The 22978-nt window shown below is 36.5% G+C and overlaps 1 protein-coding gene across 4 annotated transcripts in view; it reads left to right on the top strand.

Moving 5' to 3' along the window:
- Positions 1–12872: 12872 nt before the first annotated feature.
- Positions 12873–22978, top strand: part of CTNNA2 (catenin alpha 2) — a gene marked incomplete at its 5' end in the record, with an annotated part of 976113 nt that continues 966007 nt past the window's right edge. For all 4 annotated transcript variants that reach the window (XM_081264879.1, XM_081264878.1, XM_081264877.1 and 1 more), the window contains one exon: positions 12873–12974. In XM_081264879.1, coding sequence (XP_081121005.1) covers positions 12873–12974 — 102 coding nt within the window. The remainder of the gene's footprint in view (positions 12975–22978) is intronic.

The following is a 22978-nucleotide window of genomic DNA, read 5'->3' as shown; positions in this document are numbered from 1 at the left end:
ATCACCAAGAGTCAAGGGTTGGTTTTCCCTAGCGAACTAAATGGTCCAAAATAGTCACCAAACACTTTAATTTCTTTAGCTAAAACATTAGGGATTTATTATCTGTATATTTCTGTGAAGCTTCTTGGAGTTATTAGCCTGTATTCTCCCTAAGACTTTACTACCTGTGAAATGAAGTACTGAACATTTTTAGAAAGTTCCACAAACACAAATTTGGAAGAGATTGTGGTTGAATTCCACAATTAACCTTGGAAAAAAATGACTTCACATCCTTATGTTTAGTCCCATTAACCTGCAAACCTGGTATAGCATCATGTGGTCTTACAGTAATGGGAAGAGAGTATAAGGTGATATGTGTGAAGTACCTCAACAGCAGCTACTAGGAGTGACCACTCAGCATGAATTAGTGACCCCCTGCTTCGACATCTTGTATACATGCTGTCACTCTCAATGATTGAGGGCTCCCATCTACTCTGGAACACCAGGATTTGATGAACAGAACTTGAAACTATTATTAATGTTAATAAATTTTGACCATTGATTGGGAGTGTTCAGGAAAATCTTTTTTGCTGTGAAATGTAAATATCATGTATTTAGTAGTAAGGATCATACTGCCTCCAAATGTAGAGACTTAACAGAGCCACATTTGCATTTCCTAAATGCCATGATATTTTACTTTTTTGTGTTTACAAAAGCATGTCACCTGAGGTGGTATTATTATTATTATTATTATTATTATTATTATTATTATTATTATTATTTTCGGCTCATACACACTGAATTAAATGCCACAGATGACCAGAAGGAAACCTGGGTTATTATTTCTGTTTTTCACTTACAACTTTCTGTATTAACAGATTTAACAAGGTAATTTATGGAGGGGCTGAGACCACTAATGCTAAAATATCAATCCTCACTTTAAAAGACTTCTAGGCAAATATCATCACTCTAATATGGTATGACCTCTCAAGTCCTGTAATTCAATTGGAAAGGACAGAGCTAGCAAGATGCAGGCAAGTTTTGTCCCTTCTTGAATAGCTGCCACTGTATGCAAAGCAGTACCTGTTTACATTCACTCCAGAGAAAACTGCATGAGGCAGGGATATTAGGCTTAAATCATTTCCTTATGAGTTTCTGCAGTCTAATTCCTTATTAAGTCACCAGCACATGTGTGGATTTAACTTTGACTTTTAAAATACAATATAATAATCCATTTGCTCCTGCTTTAAAAATACAAGTTCAGGGGGCTGGGGATGTGGCTCAAGCGGTAGCGCTCTCGCCTAGCATGCGTGCGGCCCCGGTTCGATCCTCAGCACCACATACAAACAAAGATGTTGTGTCCGCCGAGAACTAAAAAATAAATATTAAAAATTCTCTCTCTCTCACACTTTCTCTCCTCTCTCACTCTCTCTTTAAAAAAAAAAAAAATAATACAAGTTCGGCACATGCCTGTAATTCCAGTGGCTCAGGAAGCTGAGGCTAGAGGATCACAAGTTCAAAGATGGCCTCAGCAACTTGGCATGGTTCTAAGCAACTTAGCAAGACCCTGTCTTTAAAAAAAAGAAAAAGAGTGAGATCCTGACTCTAAATAAAATGCACAGTAGGGCTAGGGATGTGGCTCAGTGGTTGAGTGCCCCCAAGTACCAAAAAATAACAACAACAACAACAACAAAAAAAAAAAAAAAAAAAAAAAAAAAAAAAAAAAAACAAGGACTAGGGATGTGACTTAGTGGTTAAGGCTAAGTATCCCTGCATTTAATCCCCATTAAAAAAAAATTCTTTGGTACTAATTAAGTATTCTTATAATCTCTTCACTGTTTAAAATAGCTTCAACTTAAATATCTTCACTTTTTTTTATATTGTATTATGATTACTTTTTCTTTTTTACTGTCCATCCTGGAGTTAATTCAGTGTCTTCTTATAGACTTCCTTGCTGGTTTGAGTATTTATGTCATTAATTAAAAAATGTACTTATTATTTCCTCATTATTCTGCTGAACAAACTACCTAATATGAGTCCATCAAGATAGCAAATGCTGTTGGTTATTACTACCTGATCTCAATGCCCTGTTGAAATGGAAGGATGGTCCCAGCTAAACTCACTCTCTAAGCAAAGCTCTCTGGTGAGTAGTTTCTGCTTTTACAAATATCAATCAAAATTGAGCAAACATAATTCACCTGAGTGTTTCCCATAGCTTCTGGCAGGGCTATTCACGCCCTGGCAGGTTAGTACATATGCACTGAATGAATGATGGATGGATAAATGAATGAGGCAAGGGACAGTGAACTTTCTATTTTGACATGGGTTATGGGATATGACTTCTGTGCTAGAATACTGAAGTCATTCTAGGAGGAAATCCACATTTTTTGCTTTTTCAGATAAATGACTTCAAAAGGTGTGCATTGAATCAAAACTCTTCACATAAGATCATTATTTTTGTAGTCATGATTCAAATATAGATATACTTCCAAATATATATGTATATATTTCCAAGTCCACAGGTGCTTATTACAGTTTAAAAAAAAAAAAAAAAAACAGGGACTGAACTCGGGCACTTATCCACTGAACCACATCCCTAACCCTTTTTTATATTTTACTTAGAGACAGCGTCTCACTGAGTTCCTTAGTGCCTCATAATCCTCCTTCCTCAACCTCCCGAGCTGCTAGGATTACAAGTATGTGCCACCGAGCCCAGCTTTAGTACAATTTTAGTAAATATCTGACACTGTGAAGGGGCAGAGGCTGTTGTCCTTAGGTGTGTTTAGAAGAAAAAGAACTTACATTAAACAAATAGAGAACAATATAAGTCAACTTGTGTTCAAGCAAAATACTAGTGGCAGCCATTTTAAGTATTGGTGGAATACAGAGAAAGGAAAAGTCACAAGGGCCTTCATATACAGGGAGACTTCATGAAGCTGATGGAACCTAACACAGCCTTGAAGACAAAAGGCAATTTGGGTTGATGAGAAGAAAGGCTTCCTAAGAGGCAGAAGTGACTTCAACGAAAGTAGATCTCACTTGTTTCCTGAAAAAAGCCCCAAAGTTAACATGTTCCTGAACAAGAGTGGAACCCAGTTTTAAAGCATATAAACAAACATTACTGATCCAGCTTAAGTACTTCAGGCATCTGTTTTTCCAAAGTACTTAAATAAAAAGAAACCTGAGTATAAATGATATTCTCTAAACAATTATCATGATATCATTTGTTTGAAGTTCCTAGGAAGTATTAAACAAACGGTAGGTCTAAAAGTATTTCTGAAAGACATTTTAAAAACTATAATCTTGGGGAAATAGTGTGCTCAATTCATAAGATAAAGAATTGATACTAAAAAATATAGGTAAATACCTTAGATCTTATATCCTATGTGTGTACTTGTTCAATATTTGCAAAGGACCTAATACCCTCCTGTGTCTTAGAGATGATAGAAAAAAAGGAACAATCTTCATTTTTGCCCCAATGAGTTAATAGTCTAAGTCAAAGGAATGTCCATTTCTTCATGGGCCAGTGAAGAGAAAATATTAAGATCTTCTGTTAGGACTGTAAATGCAGACGTGTTTTAAGAGTTATGAAAAAGGTACATTGTGGTACCAGCATTTAGATGTCAGAGGATGAGAAGGAAGGTCTTGCAGGTAGGAGCTTTGGGAAGAGTCCTGAATCTCATGTTATGAAGTGGCCCAAGCTGAGTTGGAGCAGAACTTATTTTGAGGGTTAGAACGCAGAAGCACTGGCTTGGTTACAAAGAGTACTTTGACTAGCTGGAGAATTAAGCAGTCAATCATTCCAGTTCCCTAGAAGAGGAACATTTAAGATAATTAGTTAGGACTGAATTATACAGACATCTAAAGGAGGACAATTTGGTGGCTATTTTGCTGTACTCTGAAAATGAAATGTTAAGATTCTGGTGGGAGATTGGAGTTATATAATCATTGCATATGGAATTCTAATTTACAGGAGGTTAGAGGGACAGAGAATAGGTTAATTGCCAAAGAAGCCATGCTTCTATTAAATAATTTGAAGTTACTTTTGGACTGTAAAGATAATTCCTCAAAATATGTTATCTGGAATATTAACAGCTCTGATTTTGGGTTGTTGTGATCTACTGCCCAAATCTGAATTGCAGAATAATGAGTAAATAGAATAATGTTAACATTTGGCCACATACATTTTGTTTAGCAATTTGAGTTCTCATTAGGACATTGGAAACCTGACATAACATGTGGAGTGCACTGCCTATCTTGATATTTTATATGTTCACACCCAAATGGAAAAAAAATCCATAATTTAGGAGTTGATTGAGTTTGCTTATGCTTCCAAAATGAATTTAAATTGTGGAACTATGAATGCAGTGAGAATCAAGGAAATGAATTTGTCAGATTAGCTTTCATTTTTAATTTCAAATTATTGACTTCCAAATAGCATACTCCAGAAGTAGTGAATTTCTATTAAGTTGGCACATATTATTTTTGTTGTAAGTATAAAAACCCACATAAACAAGACATGGACATAGTTATTTCTTTTTAATCAGCAACTCTTAACTATATACTATTAGCCTCAATTTATCCCCTGGAAGGGGTTGAGATGTGGAGCTTTCTTCATATATGTCTCTTTTTTAGTTAAGTTGTATTTATTTGGTATAAGCAAAAAGAGGCACTGAGAAAGATATAATAGTTTGATAGTTAATATGTGTTTTTAAAAATTATTAAGGCATTCCTTAGTATGCATTTATGCATTTACAGAAGTGTTATCGTAGCCTTTTCAAATTATTAGAATGATACTTCTGCTCAGCAGAGTCTCTTTGAGTGTTTCGTTAAAAGGTATGGATTTGCTGTAATAGAGGTTTTACAGATACTATAGTACTTGAGGGGAGTGTTAAACCTCACTTAACAGTAGCAGTTTGCCCCACACCCCTTCCACAAATAGCAGACTATTTGAAAATTGCCTATCACTTTGTTTTGAATAAAAGTGGTGACAGATCCTATAATTGCAGCAGTGACTTGCAACTTGGGTCACCTCTCAGTTCACCGAGCCAGGGCTTTGAATAGTTTTGTAAAGGAGAGTGATGGGTGATACATTCTCTCCTTGTAGTCAAAGTAAGAGGAAACAAGTGTAAAATGAGCAGAGTTAATTATTGAAAACAAGTAACAATATCTTTCCATGGTCTGTTCATTATGCAGGCCATCTTTATATAAAGGGTACCCCAAGAAGGAGTGAACCCAGTACCCTCCATCTCTTACCTCCATTTAGACCGGCTTCCACTGTAGCAGAGTATGTGCAACGGAAGTCAGGTCTCACTTTACTTCTCCTTTAACTTCAACTCCAGAAAAAGCCTCTCTTACAGTAGGGTACTTGGGTGTTATAGGTCCTATTCTTTATTAGTAACAGAAAATTGGAACTACTATTGAAACTGGAGTTTTGAGATGAGACTAGATTTCCCATTTCACCAATTGCCTTCTGGGTTCTTGCTTGCAAATTTGAAGAATAAAATCCACAGACAATAATGGAAAAGAAGAGTAAATGGAGCAGGATTTATTTAAGTGAGAAGATGAGAGAGGGGTTGGAGACTAGGAAAACCCATTTTGGTGTGCTAGCTAATAGGCTTATATGATTTTGGGGTATGAGCATTCATCAAAATCTATGCTGAACAGGCATTGAAAAGTATCAAGGCTCTTGGTTGTTTCTTTTAGCCTGAGTTTTAATCCTTCTGTAACTCCCATCTGGGTTCACTCTCTCCTTTCATTCTCTTGCCTTTTGGGGTCAGAGCAGGTGGCTGGAATGTTGTGGTCTTTTACATTTGAAAAAGACCTTGATGGTGCACATTAATATTTATACCAGTTAGCCTCTTAGTGTGGTCTCTGCCTGTGAATAAGACCTTAACTGGGGCCCACTGCCTGACCATTATCTATTCTTATTCACTATCATATTTCAGACAACATATTTTGAATACTTATTTTTAATTTTCCCAAAATAGGTGTTATTATTATTGGTCTTCTGGTCTCCACAGTGTTATTCCATATTTTCCGGATCACTCCTGCCCATGGCATGTAAGACTATGGTTTATTACTAAAAGAGAGGTTCTTCAAAAGTGATTCCTGGCCAGCAGTGTGCTAGCATCATCATCTGGGAATTTGTTACAGATCCAAATTCTCAGATCTACTCCAGACTAAGAGAATTTGAGAACCACTTATGGTATTTTCCTATTGTGGCAGTAAAAGTTTACCATAAATTTCGCATCTTTAATCAACACAAATTTAGTGTCTCAGTCTCTGACGGTCAGAAACACAGGTAGACTTGACTGGATCCTCTTCTTAACATCTCTCAAGGCTGAAATCAAGGTGTTGATACATGTTCATGTTTCCTTATGAAGGCTCCACTTCCATTCTTATTCATGATGTTTACCAACTGCAGTTCCTGGTGGTTGTAAGACTGAGATCCCCTTTCCTTGCTGGCTTTCAGCCAGAACACACTTAGCTCTCAGAGGCTGCTGCTTTCCTTTTCATGCTTTCTCTGCCACCCCTTTACCAGCTGCCTTCCAATTCCTGTCTCTCTGCCTTCCCCTTCTGCCTCACATGTCTGACATCCAATTCTGCTTTATCTCTATTATTCCCTATTCTTCCCATAGCCAAGCAAATATTATGCTTTTTAAAGTCTCAGTTTGATTATGTTGGACAATACAGGGTAATTTCCCTGTTTAAGATCTGCAGTTTGCCATTTACCATAGTAATGTAACATATTCATAAGTATAACAGAAGGGGTCATGGTCATGGGGTGGGCAAAATTTTGTCTACATGACATAACTCATCACAGGGTCTTGTCTTGATTTTGTCAAAGCCCTGTCTTGCACTAGCTGGGTTAGCTTTATAGCCAATATCCCATGCTTACCACACAGGACCAAAGGTGGCTTGGGGAAACAGAACACAAGACCTGCCCTGTCTCAACCAGGAGTAGGGCCACATTTCCCATGAGCTCCATGTGTGTGTTAGGCACTTGCTGATGATATACCCCTCTTCTACTCTAACATTCCTTTTTATCCCTTCCTCTCCACTTCCCTGAAGAAGGGACTGGCTCCTAGGTTTTTATTTTTTATTATTCCTGTCTATATCTCTCTCTTTCTCATGATTCAGAGTCCCCAAGCTAAAATTTGAATAAGCCTAAGGGTCAGGATTCTCTCTAGAAGTATTAAACCATATCATAAGAGCATACACTCTGAAGTCAAGACAATTTAGGTTCAATATTGTATGATCCTGAGCAACTTTCTTAACTCTTTTATGCTTGTTTCCCCATTTGTATATGTGAGGTAATCATATGAAAATCTCATTAACTAGCATTTCATTACTTAGAGAAGGAGCAATATGGTTCACATTTTCCAGGCTTGATTCTTGAATGCTAAACAAATTTAGAAATTGTTCTTCCTCTCCTTTTCACAATAAATCTGTTTTCAGGCATCTTGTTATGCAAAATCTTCAGCAGCACCCCATCCTGATACATGTCTTATGACTAGGATGATAATTGTGTAGACAACATTGCAATGAAGAAAATCCATCACTTCTACATCTACAATTATCCATTGATTTTTCAGAACAAATCCATTAATAAGGTTGTTGCCCTCCTTGTTTTACAAGTAGATGAAACTGAAGCTCAAGTCACTTAGTCAACCTTGAAAGTGAGGAGATGGGTGAATTCCCTCCACACCTGTCTGATAATAACAGGTATTATTAGTTATTAATGTTTTCTGAAATGAGCTTTTCATATAATAAAGCCTCATGGAATTCACTGGCAGTGGTGCTCAGTGTTGGTGACGAGAGAGATTCACGAAGAGGGTCTGAAGCTGAAGCCTGTAGAGAGAAAGCAGGTTCATGCAGCCCTCCTCAGCAACTAGGAAGCACCCTTGACAACTGGTTACAAAAGAGCAACAGGAGGAAGAGCGATAACTCAGGAGGTATTATGGTTCAGATGTGAGGTATCCCCTAAGAGCTCAGTGTGAGACGATGCAAGGTTTGGGAAGAAAAATGATTGTATTATAGTCTTAAACTATTCAGTAAATTAATCCCTGACTGGATGAACGTATGGTAGTAACTGGAGGCAGGTGGGGTATGGCTGGAGGAAGGAGTTCATTTGGGGCGTGGCTATGGGGGTCTATATTTTGAATCAGGTGCTTGCAGTTTCTCCCTCTGCTTCCTTATCATCATGTGAGCTGCTTCCTTGTGCCACACTTTCCGGCCACACTTTTCCACGCTTTTAGCCTCACCTTGAGCCCAGAGGATTCTAACTGCCATTCTATGGACTAAGGACCTCTGACACCGAGAGCCCTCAAATGAACTTTTCCTCCTCTACAGCTGTTCTGCTCAGGTCCCTTAGTCACAGCAGCAAAAAAGCTGTCAGGAGGACTGACAGAGGACTCCGAAGACATTTTCCAGGAGGTTTGAAAGTGGAATATTTTCAGGGAATGATGCATGGCATTAACACATGTGGCATTTGGGAGCGTTCTTTGGGGTACTTGTCCTCAGCAGCTTTTACTTGTCAGGACACTGTCCAAGAAAAGAAGGCACTTGGATCTTGGTTGCTAATAGGGGAGCTCATTTCACTCTGAGTTGTCTTTTTGAATGTTTTATCTTTGTTATTATAGGAGACTGGCATCCTGGCTACCCCTCTTCCTTATCACCAGTCTGAAATTATCAAAAACATTACCAAGTGGGCTGTGTTATCACCTTTTATGGATGCACAATTTGATGCTTTCCAAGAAGAAAGTCTTCTGAAAGATTGAATGAATTCTAGGAGTTTTCTCTTGTGCTTGTAGAACTGTGATGTATGGGAGAAGGCAACTGTGTTGAGTTTTGTTATTCACAATCCTTATTTTTTGCTCTTTCACTGTGCTAAGTCTATATTCTAAGTCTCCCTCTGCAGTAAAATGGGATTTTTTTTTCCAATCCAAACCAACAAGAAAAAAAGTTACCTTCTTTCTACAGATTCTTTGTGTGTGTGTGTACAAAACAGACTGCCTTCATTGTATAGATGTGTAGTATGAAATTGAGACTATGTATCATTTCCTCAGAATGATGAGGGCTGGCATTACTACACACTTGATTTATTCTCTTGCCTTCTTGGTTGAATAAATTTGTTCCACACACAGGAGTGTAAAGCTGGGCCTAATTGGTGTTTTGCTGTTTCCCCTAGACATAAAGTCAAATATACTTAAATTTTGGAAAATAGTAATATTAATAAAAATAACTGACATTTTTCAGAAACACTGGAATGCTTTCTATCTACTAAATTAAGCAAGACTCATAAAAACCCCATAAAATATGTATCATCCTGATTTTTTCACAAGGAATCTTGGATTTAGGGCAAGAAATTTGGACAATGTGATAGACCTGAAAAACTATAGGGCTTAAGTTCATACAAAAATAATATTTCATGCTACTGTGTTAGCTAGCTGTTGCTGAGTAACAGTTCATAGCAAAATCTTGGTAGTATACACCATGTGCAACAACTAGCATTAATTGCTTGATCTTGCATCAATGGTTTGATTGGGGATTGACTGAACAGCTAGGTTTGGGTCCAGCTGCATCTTAGATTCTTGTTTACTCCATGTCTTTCTTTCTTTCTTTTTGAGCCAGTAATTATAAATGATTCTCATGACAGAAAGTAGTAGCATAAAGCGCAAGCCCAGCTAAGTAAGGACGTTCCCAGTGTCTACTCACATCATATTTTCTTGTGTTCCATTGTTCAATGTCAATGGCTCAGAGAATTATTCTTTTCTTATGGAAGTTAGGTAGGAAAGGAATGACTATTTACTGAAAAAAAATCACCCAATCTATCTTAAAAGCCTATAGGTTTTCTTTGCCCTTTATACAATTAACAAATATTGAATGTACAACGGGATGAAAATCTCAGGAAATCAGCTTCATTGCATGTACTTATCATGGGGGCCACGTGCCCAATTGTCAGTTCTATGTACTAAGTATAGTTGCCTCTCTTCTTTGCTCTAGAGAATGCCTGACCTTTCTTTTTTCTACTCTTTTGTTCTTATTAGAACTCTGGAGGCAAAGATCAATAGGTGAATCTGGAAGACTATGGCTATGATTGCTAACCTGGAATAGAATATTTTTTTCCATTTTTATGTAATTTTAACTAGCCCAGGGCTTTGATGAGGAAATGTTTCTAATACAAAGTCTAGTACATATGGCAGAAAGCAATCAAGTATACTCAAAATAGCAGGACAGACGCATTCCTTCTAGAAACAGCAGATTGTGAGGATTATACCAGCTCATGCACTGCAGCCAGGGAAGCTATTTATCTTTCTCTGCTCAATAGCTTAGCATGGAGTTAAAGCTAAGATGCTCCTCAGAGGCTATTCAATGGGAATCTTTGATATCAACATCCTGTGATTAGCAGTAGAGATTTTGTGGCCCACTTCTGCTCCTACTTTGGTCTTTGTTAATGAGGGAGTAACACAAATGGTGAAAAGATTATGGGATAGAGACAGGGGAACTGGTTTTAGTCCCAACTATATTAAAAAAAAAGCATGACTAGGGAAAGTAGCACTCAAAGTTCTATGACTAAGTCTTCACCTTTGACAAATTCATTCTATGTAAATTTTCATGCTTTTTTTTGCTATTGAATGTTACCTGTGCCTTAAGAAATGACTAAGAAGATTTGTCCCCAAGGCAACAAATTAAGTTGAGTGATTTGTTCTTATTCTTTCATTTTTATATTTATAGGACCTCTGTGATCTTTAGGACTCAAGCTATGACTAATGCTGCTCCTTAGGCTCATAGATGGCTTGAAGGTTTTTTGTTGTTGTTGTTTGGGAATATTGCTCATTTTTGCTTGAATTATGTTTCTGTTGCAGTTATGCCAGCATTTTTGGTTCTCATTCCAGGATTTTCTGAGTATCAGTTTTGCGAAGTTATGTATCTGGAAATCTCTAAAATAGACTTGGTATCTTCCTTGACCCACCATGTGGTATATACTAGTATGCCCATGTTAATGGACATTCTCTATACAACCACACCATGTCCTTTCCACCCTCATGTTAAAGTGATGACTGGTTACTCATCTTTTCCAAGGATCTCCTTGTTCATTGTCACTATTATGCCACCCATTATTCCATCAGAGTTTGAAGAAGATTCTTAGGGAACTTCCCTAGAAACTTGTGATAACCATCATAAATACTGGGCCCAAATCACTGAGATAGGGTCTGACATGAGTGGGGATGAAAATATATCCCAGTGTGTGCAGGAAGCGTCTGGCATCTTCATCCTGCCACAGCATGAGAAGGTGTGCTGCCCAGCAGCAGAATTCTGTGCCTGTTAGAGCTGCTTTGTGGAAGCTGTTAGTGTGAATGGGAAATGTGTAAAGTGTTTTTAGGTTTTTGGAGGATAGGCAGTATGTTAGTGCCAACTATTGTTGTTGTAAAGGAAACCAAATCTAAATCAGTCTGAATAGTTGGATTGCTGTGCTTAGTTTATTTAAAACGTGGCATTTCAAAGAGTTAAAATACCAGAACACTGTGTCTTCACCTTCTTCTTTTTTTTTTCCCCCTGAAGCAATTCGGTTGGGTATTTTTGCCTAAAGATTTAGCTATAGGAGGGCCAGTGAAGAAGGATTTGGCTACTAGTGCTTATTGTGATAGACCTTCTTTGTGGTGCTAACTCTAGTAGAAATAATCATCTACATTGACTTATAAAAATGGAATTGAACAGAGACATTGATTTAAAGGAATAGAGGGCTGGGGATGTGGCTCAAGCAGTAGTGCGCCCACCTGGCATGCGTGCGGCCAGGGTTTGATCCTCAGCACCACATACAAACAAAGATGTTGTGTCCGCCAAAAACTAAAATAAATAAATAAATAAATAAATAAATAAATAAATAAATAAATATTTTAAAAAAGGAATAGAATAACCATGAACAGTTTGATTTATGGGGGAATTAAGACAAATGATTTAGATCTAGTTTTGGGAATCTGAGATTGCTTGACCAGTGGTTACATTTCAAAATACATTCAGCAATTTCTTGATAAGAAAGAGACCCCTGATAGAATGAATACTTTATTATAGAGTATGGCCAGGACCACATTTAGTGCTTGATATGTGAGAGCCTGCTGCATGCCTGTTAGTGAAACTTGGGCACTTGAGAGTGAGATAAATAACCTTATCAGATACTAATTTTATGGGACAAGAATGTAAATGCAGTGACTAATCAGAAAATATGTAAATAGCTATAAGCTCATTTTCAGAGCCCTTTGCAACAAATTTGCAAGATATCTTTGCTGTTTAAGAGAATGAAACCCTGTTGTCCCAAGCAATTGATAACCTCAGTAGTCACTTATGAAGAAAACATTCAGTCTTTGTTAATGACATGGGGTTCTGCAATTTGGTGATAATAATGGATTTACGGTAGTCTTGGTTGGTCCCCTCCAGACTGACTTCAATGTCCCTTCTTCATTTCTCACACTCAGGATTCATTGATCATAATGTGTATCATGCTGAGACTTCATTGCTCCCTGGTTTGACTCTCTATCTTAACACCATAAGTTATATAATGGGAAGATCTAAGTCTTTCCCAGAAAGCAGATAGGACTGTGGACTTAAACGCTGGGTAAATGAAACAGTCCAGTGACAATTGGGTCCCTAAAGTTGGTCCGATGTACACAGATGCTCAAGACACTTCCATTTTTTAATCTGATTCCAACATTCCACCTCTTACCACATTGGTTCTGGTTTCCTTATCTCTAACTGACAAGACTGGATCAAAAACATAATCTTCAAATGTGTTGAAGTTTCAATGATTTGTTCATTTGGAACCCCTGCAGGACTAGTTTAACTTCCAAGACCATTATTTCTAACTGATAACGTGTGTTTCTGTAGGGAGCATGACTTCGGCAACTTCACCTATCATTTTAAAATGGGACCCCAAAAGTTTGGAAATCCGGACACTAACAGTGGAAAGGCTGCTGGAGCCACTGGTTACACAGGTAAGGGATGCTTTTCAATACTCGTTACATGTTTAGGGTTCTATTGTGATTCCATCATAATCATCCAAAGAAGTGAAAAATCCTTAAAAGAGAATAAATCATGCTATAATACTGATTACTGAATATATATTATTTCCTGAACCATGGCCTGTCTCATTACTCTATATATGATTTGAAGTGGCTTTTAAAAGCTATTTGTATGATTTTTGAAATTAAGTTGATGAGATAATTGAAGAGGGAGGGCCTTGGTGAAGGGGGCCCTCATTTGCTGTAATGAATTCAAAGTCTAAATAAACCATCCCTTGCTCAATTTCAGACACTAATGCACAGGTAGGAAAAACGATTGACTATTTAAGAGCAATATTTATTGAATTACTTTTCTTTCAGTTCACAAGGCACAATTCATCTTGTTGGATGATGCGTTCCATTTTTGTGTTGTCACAGTTGTTACATTTCTACAAAATGATTGTCAACAGGAAAAAAATATCCTCAGGATTTTAAGTTTTGAAAATTAATTTTTTGTGTGTCTTAACAAGCATGTTTTCTTCTATGTTAAGTCTGAAACTCTTGAAATATGAAAATTTAATCTTTTATGGTACATTTTTAGAGAATTATTATATCAAATTAGGTTAGAGGCTATTTCTATTGGTTATAGCTGCTGTAACAAATTACCAGAAAGTTACTGGCTTAAAGCAATGTGAATTTATTGTATGGTGGCCTTAGAGGTCAAAAGTTCTAGAGTCAAGGTATGGGCAGGGCTGTATTCTTTCTGGAGGTTATAGCAGAAACCATTTCTTTGCCTTTTACAGTTCCCAGAAACCCTTGGCTTTCTTTGGCCCCTTGCTCCATATTTAAAGAGAGTAATATAGAGCATCTTCAAATTTCTTTCTTTCTCTGACCTCTATGTTTTTTCTCATATCTGCTCTTTTACAATGACCCTGTCTCTGGCCTTCTTCTACACAAGGATTCTGATATTATGCTAGAAAAATCTCCTCATCTCAAGATCCTTAACTTAGTCACATCTGAAAAGCCCCTTTTGCCATTTAAGGCAACTTGTGTACAGTTTCCAAGGATTAGAACATGGATGTTTGAGGGTGACCACTATTTGGCCTGCCACAGTCGGTCTACAGGCCCCCAAAGACTCATATTTCTTCCCATGAGGAAAAAATATTCAGTAGATACCCAAGTCCCCCAAAGTCTTGATCCATTATAGCAACAAGTCCAAAATCTCACCTAATTTCAATATGAAAGTATTTCTGACCTGAAATTAGCTATAGGTAAGAATCTATTTGTTATCTATCCTTGATCAAAGTTCCTCTTTGTGCCTGTGAAAGTGCAGAGCAAATTATATGCTCCCAAAGTGAAGTGGTGGGACAGATAAAAGATAGCAGTTACCAATGTTTCAATTCAAAAAGGAAGAAAGTGCAAGAGAAAAAAGTTATCAGCCTCAAGAAATTTAGAAATCCACCTGGAAAAACTCCATTAGATTTTAAAGGCCTGTGAATAACCCTGTATCCTCAGGAGCTGGGTCTGTAACCTGGGTATCACTTCTTTTTCATAAAGGGCTGCACAGATTGTCAGTTGAATATTGTTGTCACCTCATCCCTTACAGGTGGAATTTGGGGAGCCTAACTTTTTTGAATTTGACTCTTTTCCTTTCTATTTCAATCCACATTGACAGTGTTTCTACTAATAATCCCAAGAACTCTGTGATTTTCTCATGTGTGTCTGGAATTTATTCCATGAGAAAATAGTCTGTTTCACAGATCTTTCTTGGATAATTCCATCTCCATTTTTCCCATTATTGAAATGGCTTACGTAGTTCATGAATCACATGCCTGATCTCTTCACAGAAGCCTCTATGTGACTGAATGCTCTGAGCTTTTTATCCTTACAAGGCACTAGCAGAACATTATTCAGTCATGCAATTGGCTTTCTTTCCAAACATGTTTTCCTGAAAGTGAGTCTTCTAATTTTAGTGTCTTTTGCAATCTTTGCAGAGTGAGAATTTTCCCAATCATCAAGTCCTGATTCCTTTGAGCTTAACAATTCTCCCTTCTGTTTACCTCTTTTCTCTTACATTTAGCTATAAGCAGTAAGAAAAAAGGCCACTCCTTCAACACTTTGCTTAGAAATATCCTCAGCTAAACATCTAAGTTCATCACTTAAAATTCTGTTTTCTTGACTTTGGAGGAACCAATTCAGCTGAGCCTTCTGCCACTATTTAATAAAGATTTCCTTTCTTCTAATTTCTGATAACATGTTCCTTATTTCCTTCTGAGCCCTCACCAATGTCTCTTTTAATGTCCATATTTCTACCAATCTGTTTATGATAATTTAAGTATTCTCCAAGATGACAAAGGTTTTCTGCATGAGCTCCTCACTTTCTTCTAAGCTCTCACAAGCCAAGCATTTAACATCCATGTTTTTTAAAACAATCTGGGGAAATCTAGAATTTTTCTATCATACTTTTCAAAATTCGTCTAGCCTTTGCCCCTTACTAATACAACAGCTCCCTTCTACTAAAATATCTAAAATGGTATTTATTACCATGAGATTCCCACTTTCTAGCTTCAAAAATATTTTAGTTTCTAATTGCTGCTATAACAAGTTATCATTGTTATATTTAGCAGCTGAAAGCCATATAAATTTATTATCTCATAGTTCCAAGAGTGAGAAGTCCCCCCAAATTAAGGCTTTTGTAGGGCTGTATTTCTTAAGGAGGCTCTACAGGATCATCTAGTTTTTGCTGTTTTCTGTGCCTGGAAACCACCTGCATCCTTTTTGCGGCACCTTCCTCCTTCTTCGTCCATCTCCTTCTTCCACAGAGCCAGCTGCACAGCACCCCTAGATTATCTATCTCTCTCTCTCTCTCTCTCTCTCTCTCTCTCTCTCTCTCTCTCTCCCCCTTCTGACTTCACCTTCTATTGTCAGACCTCCTTCTCTGACTCTTCACTGTCTCTCTCTTATGAAGACCTTGAGATAACATTGGGCCCACCCAGGTATTCCAGTGCATTCTCACCATCTTTACACTTTAATTACCTCTATACAGTCCCTTTTGCAGATAAAGGTAATACACTAATAGTTTCAGGGCTTAGATGTGGACGTCTTCATATTTTAAATGGTGAAATATTTCCTTACATTAATGCATATTTTCCATTTGGTTATGATTCTTGTTAGCCCTATAAAAATTTCTCTAAGGGGTTTGGGGTATTATGTAGCTCAGTGGTAGAATACTTGCCTAGTATGCTGAAGGCCCAGGTTTGATCCCTAGCATTGCAAAAACAAACAAACAAACAAAGAAACAAACGCTCCACAAAAACAGAAACAATAATTTCTTTAAGAAATACTAATACCAATAGGTTCTTGTTTGGTAATATATTGGCTGCCTACTCTGATTATGGTTTGTTGACCAGGCTAATCCATGGATTCTTTATTAGTGCATAGTACTAAGCATAAGATTGAGGAAAAGCACTTCAAAAATTTTTAACAATCCGACAAAGTAATTTTGTATGTTAAATTTAAAAATAAAATTTGGAGTTGGATTTTTCATATTTAACAAAATTTTAATTATTCACTTTGTTGTATTTCAAAAGCTTTGATTTATAAGATTTTAGAATTATAAGAATACAATCTTTCATCATGAATTGTTTGTGAAAGTCTAGTTTAGGAGATGTTTTGGAGTTAACAACTATCTGATCTGAAATATACTTTCATGAGAACAGCTGAAAACTGAGTAGTCTTTTCTTAGTCTCTAAATTTCCCTTTCAGAGTACATGTAAATTTATATCAGATAGGTGGAAGTAACAAGTATGTGGCATAAAGCAAATGTTGAGTAAAGGTGGTTTTCATATTTTTCTATTTTAATATGTATTATATATTTAGGCTCATACTAGTCATAGGCCAATACTCGATAAGTATGATACAGTGTTATACTACCATTAATTTCTTAAGTTTTATATATTTATATTTTTCTTTTCAATTTGGCCTATCAAAACCATCACACATATATGATTGCAATTTAAATTTGTTGACATTCCCATGTATCTCTTAGTCCAAGTCTCTAAAGTTCTTTGGTCAGATAAAAACAGTGTATTATTTTTTCAGAGTAATAAAAGTACATGGAATAATTCATATTTGTTCACTTTTGTTCAACTAATGTGGTAGAATGCTTAACACTGTTGAGTTTTATAGTGAGTTATCTTGGCAACTAGTCTTAGCATCCCTTCAATGTCTCCTAATAGCTATGTGTTTTATTGTACCTATTGTTCCTGTTTGATTTTAAAAAATCTTCTACAAGTGTGATTTTTGTGATGGAAGCTTTACATGGTATTATTTCCCTGTAATATTATGGCTGTTTATCAAAACAGATCACTCCCTACCCTGGATTGAAATCTTAATGTTAGGACTGATGTGATTTAATTCTTGGAGGACATAACTAAGAAAAAAAAGAGAAAGAGATGTGGAAATATTAGATTTACACTCCATAAATAATATCTAAAGCAAAATGTGGAACTGAGAGAAAAAAAAATTATATCAAAGCCAGTTGTATCAAACATATTCACTCCACTGTCTGAATTGAAGAACAATTCATAGCAGTATATAGCAACATAGTGTGCCCTTAGCTATCCCAGTTTCTAGTAAGGATGGCTAAGAAATGAAATAAAAAGTGGAAGTGTTCATAGTGAAAGTCATCTGCTGTGATAAGAAAAAAGTGGCATAAGGAAATTACTACTATGTATATTTAAAATATTCAACAAAATTTTACCTCACTTCAAAGTGTATGAGGATTACGCATTTATCTTTGTATGCTCACATGGATAAATTCCTTTTGGAGAAATTTTGCATTATTGAATTCATGAAATTGCAAATGAGAAGGAATTCATTATAGGAAATTTAGTCCTTGAAAAAGATACCCAAACATTTTAATAAATTGAAAAAAAATAAGGATTTTTAATGGATCACATTTTTATAATAAGTTATACTGGGGAACCAAAATGCCTTATTAGGTAGCTTCCTAAGAAAATTAGAAAATTTAGTAGCCCTCTTAGATAACTCTTAGAACCAAAGGGAAATTACAAATGATATGTAAGTTACTGAAAAGGAGCATTGCTTCTTAACAAAATATACATACCCAATAAAATCTGTGATCAATAGAGTATTTTATCTTTAAATGCCTTTGCTATTAAAAACAGATAGAAGTAAATACTCCTTTTAAGAAATGAGAAGACTAATAGTGGGCCTGGTGCACACCTGTAATCCCAGTGGCTGGGGAGACTGAGGCAGGAGAATGGTCAGTTCAAAGCCAGTCTCAGAAACTTAGTGAGGCCCTTAGAAACTCAGAAAGACCCTATCTCAAAATAAAAACCATTTAAAAAGAGCTGGGGATATGGCTCAGTAGTTATGCATCCCTGGGTTCAATCCCGATACCAAAAGTAAACAAATAATTAAATAGTAACCAAAAATAATAGTGAAAGAAATTAGGAAAACAATAAACAATAAAAACTGGATTCACTATAATATAAAACAAAAGCAAACAGGATTGGATGAATTTTCAAAGTTGATTCTTCTTTAAATGGCCAATGAAAACTTTTCAAAGCATGAATTATGGAAAATGTATAGCAAAAGAATATATAAAATTATGATGAGAAAGAAGCAATAAGCCCAGGAACAAGAGAGACACAAAGAAACACTGTAGAACGTTACATGTTATCTACATTGATGAAATATGCACACCCAAAGGAAGGAGTGAGTTCTTAAAAAATTAAATTACCCAAAGGTTTACAAGAGCAAATAGGAAACTCAAATAAGGCCATATAAATATTGGTAAGCTGTATAAAGATATGTTGTTTTAAAAAGCTTTGGGACAGGTGGACACATAGCTGAATATTGTCAGACATTTAAAAGAATGGATAAGTTCAATGTTATTAAAACTGTTTACAGAAAAATATGAAGAACTCACAATACATTTTTTGACAATTACAACTTTAATGTTAAAATTTGAGATACTTTAAAAATCTTTTTCTTTAATGGACAATGATGATTCTTCTATCTCATTTCTAAGTTTAAATGTAAAATGAAGTACATAAAATATTAATAACTAGCTCAGAACAGGATATCAAAGGATCGATATATTTGTAACAAAATAAGATTATAAAAGAATATATTGGTGGCCTATGATATGTCACAATTAAAAATTGTTCAAGATATCAACTGATTATACCATCAGATACTAAAAAAGTCAGCTAATAGAATTTGATAGTCATTTCTAATTAAAAAAACTCTTAAGAATAGAATCAGTTTGTTTGTTTCTAGTACTGGAAATTTAATACAGCAGTGCTTTACCACTGAGTTACATCTACATTTTTTAAAACGTTTTTATTATGAGACATGGTCTCATTACATTGTCAAGGTTCATCTCAAACTTGTGATCCTACTACATCACTCTCGAGAAAGAATCACTGGGTTTACAGGCATGTGAAATATAGATAATAATTTATAACTCATAAGATTACTTAAGGGTTAAATGAGACTGAGTTCCAAAAGGCCATAGAAATTCTTAACACTATGCTTACAGTGATCCAGGTTTGCTCTTATTACTAAATTCTTCACTACTTGATAGTAATGGCTTTCTACTTACTAGAACATGGTGTCATGCCTAATATTCATTTTGATATTTTCTTTGGAATAAAAAGTTTAATAGGGATTTATAAAATGAATAATTTGCTTATTAGAGTTAATCAAAGACAACGAAAAGCAGAAACCTCTAAAGATACTGAGAATTTAACCTTTATCATTAGTAACATAATGAAGCGCAGGTGAACACAGTGGGACAAAATAGAATTTGCTGGAATTTTCTTCCATATTTCTATATAGAAAGGTGAATCTACCACTAAGAAATAACACTAAGGATCTGCTAAAATAATCTCATTGGTATTTAATGAACTGCCCTAAATTGGCCTGATAGGAAAGAAACCTTCTGAGAGGAGGAGCTCTCTTTAATCATTTCCAATCTTATTTGGAGTGATGTCTGTGGATGCCCCTATGAAGTTAGACCCTGGTGAATCCCACAGTTGAACCTTTTAAAATTATACTTAAAAAGTTAATAATGATCTCAAATGCTTAATGAGTAGAAATTTGTGCACTTTCGAATTTTTAAATTTAGTTTTATAATTTAAAAGAGTACTTGATTTTTCCTTTCTTTCTTTACTGATTTGTTACAAAAGGAGTTCTTTTTGTGACTCCCAATAATACTTAATTCCCTTGGTGTTTTTAAAATCAGGAAAACTGGAGGTTTAGATTTAAAATCAGGGGATATAGAACTAAAGAGTGATTTCAGAAATAAATGAAATGAAAGAACTTCTAAGATCTGGCCAGTTTTCCTTGCCTTTTTGTTAACCCTTTATGATTGACAAAACATAATATTTCAGGTAGAAATTTGCCAAAAGAATCAAAATTTATGATGATTTCTTATTGTACCCTTTCCTCATCTATCCAGAGAAAATTGAGAAGCACCTTAATTCATGGTTTATTCATGAGATTCAATGATTAATACATTTGGGTGGTTTCCATGGTAACACAATGATGTACTGTCCCCCATTTTTATTTACTTAACTATTCATACTAGTTTCCATTTTCATTTTCAGATATTTTTCTTGATTATAAGAGTTTCATCTTATCTGGGTTTACCCAGGGGCACACATTAAGTTGCTGAGGTTGGCTTTGAATTTACAATCCTCCTGCCTCAGCCTCCAGAGTCATTGGAATTACAGGCATGAGCCACCACTCCCAGAATCTTATGTGTACTTAAAAGAATTTGGGGGGAAGTGGGTGAATGCACCATCTCAATACCATAAGTCCCTTTAGAACTTTCTCTTCTTTCCCTCTTAAATACACACACACACACACACACACACACACACACACACATACACACATACACTCACATATGTATGCATGTGCTGGGTATGATGATGTATGCCTGTAATCCCAGCAGCAAGACCCAGTCTCAAAAAATAAAAAGGACTGGAGATGTGGCTTTGTGGTTAAGTGACCTTAGGTTCAATCCCTAGTACCAATAAATATATATATATACAATTTTTTTTACATACATATATTAATAATAGGGTTTGAATACAGCTAATTTACCTTTATCACATGTTATTGTTTAATTGAAAGACTAAATTTTTATATTGTTTTACTTATGTTTTTGTCTCTTAATATGAACATTTCTTAATTTGCTGTTTTCACAGAAGAGACATATACCTCAAGTCGTTATTATATTAAACATATTTCTTCAAATTGAGGTCATGTGGTAGATCATTTGGCAGTTATTGTTTGCCACTTCTGAAATAGGAGTTTAATCAACTGGTATGTAATCTGGAGTTAGATTAATTGCTGTTTGGGGATTATGCTCAGTGTTTTAATGTCTGCCACCAGATGGGAGTGATGCTCTGTCTGTTATATGGCCAGCTGTGTTGGCCATGTTTTGAAACTTGATTAATGTACAGAGCCCTTTTAAACAGAAGGAAAAAGAAGTCCCAAATCTCAAAATGGGCTAATACTAGTGTTAGTGTGGCACTATGTAAAGTACCTATGCTTAGCCATAAATAATTTTACAACATAAGTACAAAAAACAAAAGAGAACTTCAATTTGATAGATGATGTGGTTTTGCTGGATGAAATCATTGCATGTGACCTTTGTGGGTGGTTATTGCACAAGTATAAAGCCTTTCCTGTTTGGCACATGCACACCACTCTGAGCCATGTGACACATCACTTCTCTCCCCACCTTAGTTAGGACCTGTAAGGGTCTGGCAAAAAGTCGGAGAAAAGAGACCACCAAGAGACTGACTTATGCAAATGCAGAAGGGGATTTATTGAGGATCCAGTTCAGCCTGCTGAGGCCCCAGGCAGGCTTGCTCAAAAAGCAAGAGCAGCCCAGAGCCCAGAGCAGAGGCTAAGCAGTGCTTAAGTACACTTTTTGGGGAGGGCGGGGGCTTTGAATACATCAGAACAAATCAGCATGAGGCTCGGGAAAATTGAACAACAACTCTCATACATGATTAGCACATTCATTGGCGGGAACAGGTCGGGCGGGGGTGATTGGTCACTCCTAAGCGGGGTACACATTCAAACTGATTGGTTTGGGCCCTGTATGCTTACGTGACAAACTGCACAGGGCCCTAGGCTAAATGGCCTATAGGGTGTTGTCTTAACTATCTCAGGAATTTCAGGTTCTGGGTGTAGCTGGGTGTAGCAGAGGAACTTTAGGATGCTTTGTCTTTTACATTTTAATTCGGCTTTGCAGCTTAGAAACTTTACCCTTTCAGACCAAGGACTACAAATCACATCTGTGGAGTACACTGTGGTCCAGGCATGCCTTTCCTCTTTTCTTATTATCCCAGGAAACCAAAGTGGAGGATTTAAGCATTAAGATGGGTTAGGAACTAACTTCCTTAATAATGACACTGTTATGCTCGAATTCGGGACCCCCAAAAGACCACCAGAGACCAAGATCCATGTAAGCAGCAAAGAGGTGTTTATTGCGAGCTAGCTCAGTCCTCCGCACACACACATACAGCAACTGGTGACGTGACGCTGAGAGGCCCCGAGCCCAGGGTTTGCAGCAGTTTTATACATTCTTTGGAGAAGGCAGGGACTTCACATACATCATAGCATCTCTTAGCAAACCATCACACACTGTGGGAAAATCAAATAACAACTCTAAAACATGATTAGCACATTCACTGGCGGGAAAAAGTTGGATAAGGGTGATTGGTCAGTACAAAAGGGGTATTCATTTGAACTGATTGATTTAAGCCAAGAGGGGTGTACGTGCTGAACTACATGGTTTCCCAACATGTTATCAACCACCATAAACTATTGGGAGGGTCATCTGGCATCTCAGGTATTTCCCTGTCTCATGCTGATTGGTGGCTGCTAGGGGGCTGCTATGGATGCCCACCTAGCCTGACTGAGTCAGGGACACCTGGAGCAGCAGA

This window comes from Spermophilus citellus, assembly GCF_964194105.1.
Source record: "Spermophilus citellus genome assembly, chromosome: 13".
Lineage (NCBI taxonomy): Eukaryota > Metazoa > Chordata > Mammalia > Rodentia > Sciuridae > Spermophilus > Spermophilus citellus.
Note: the sequence above shows the minus strand (reverse complement) of the source record. Positions and strands in the feature narration are given on the sequence as shown.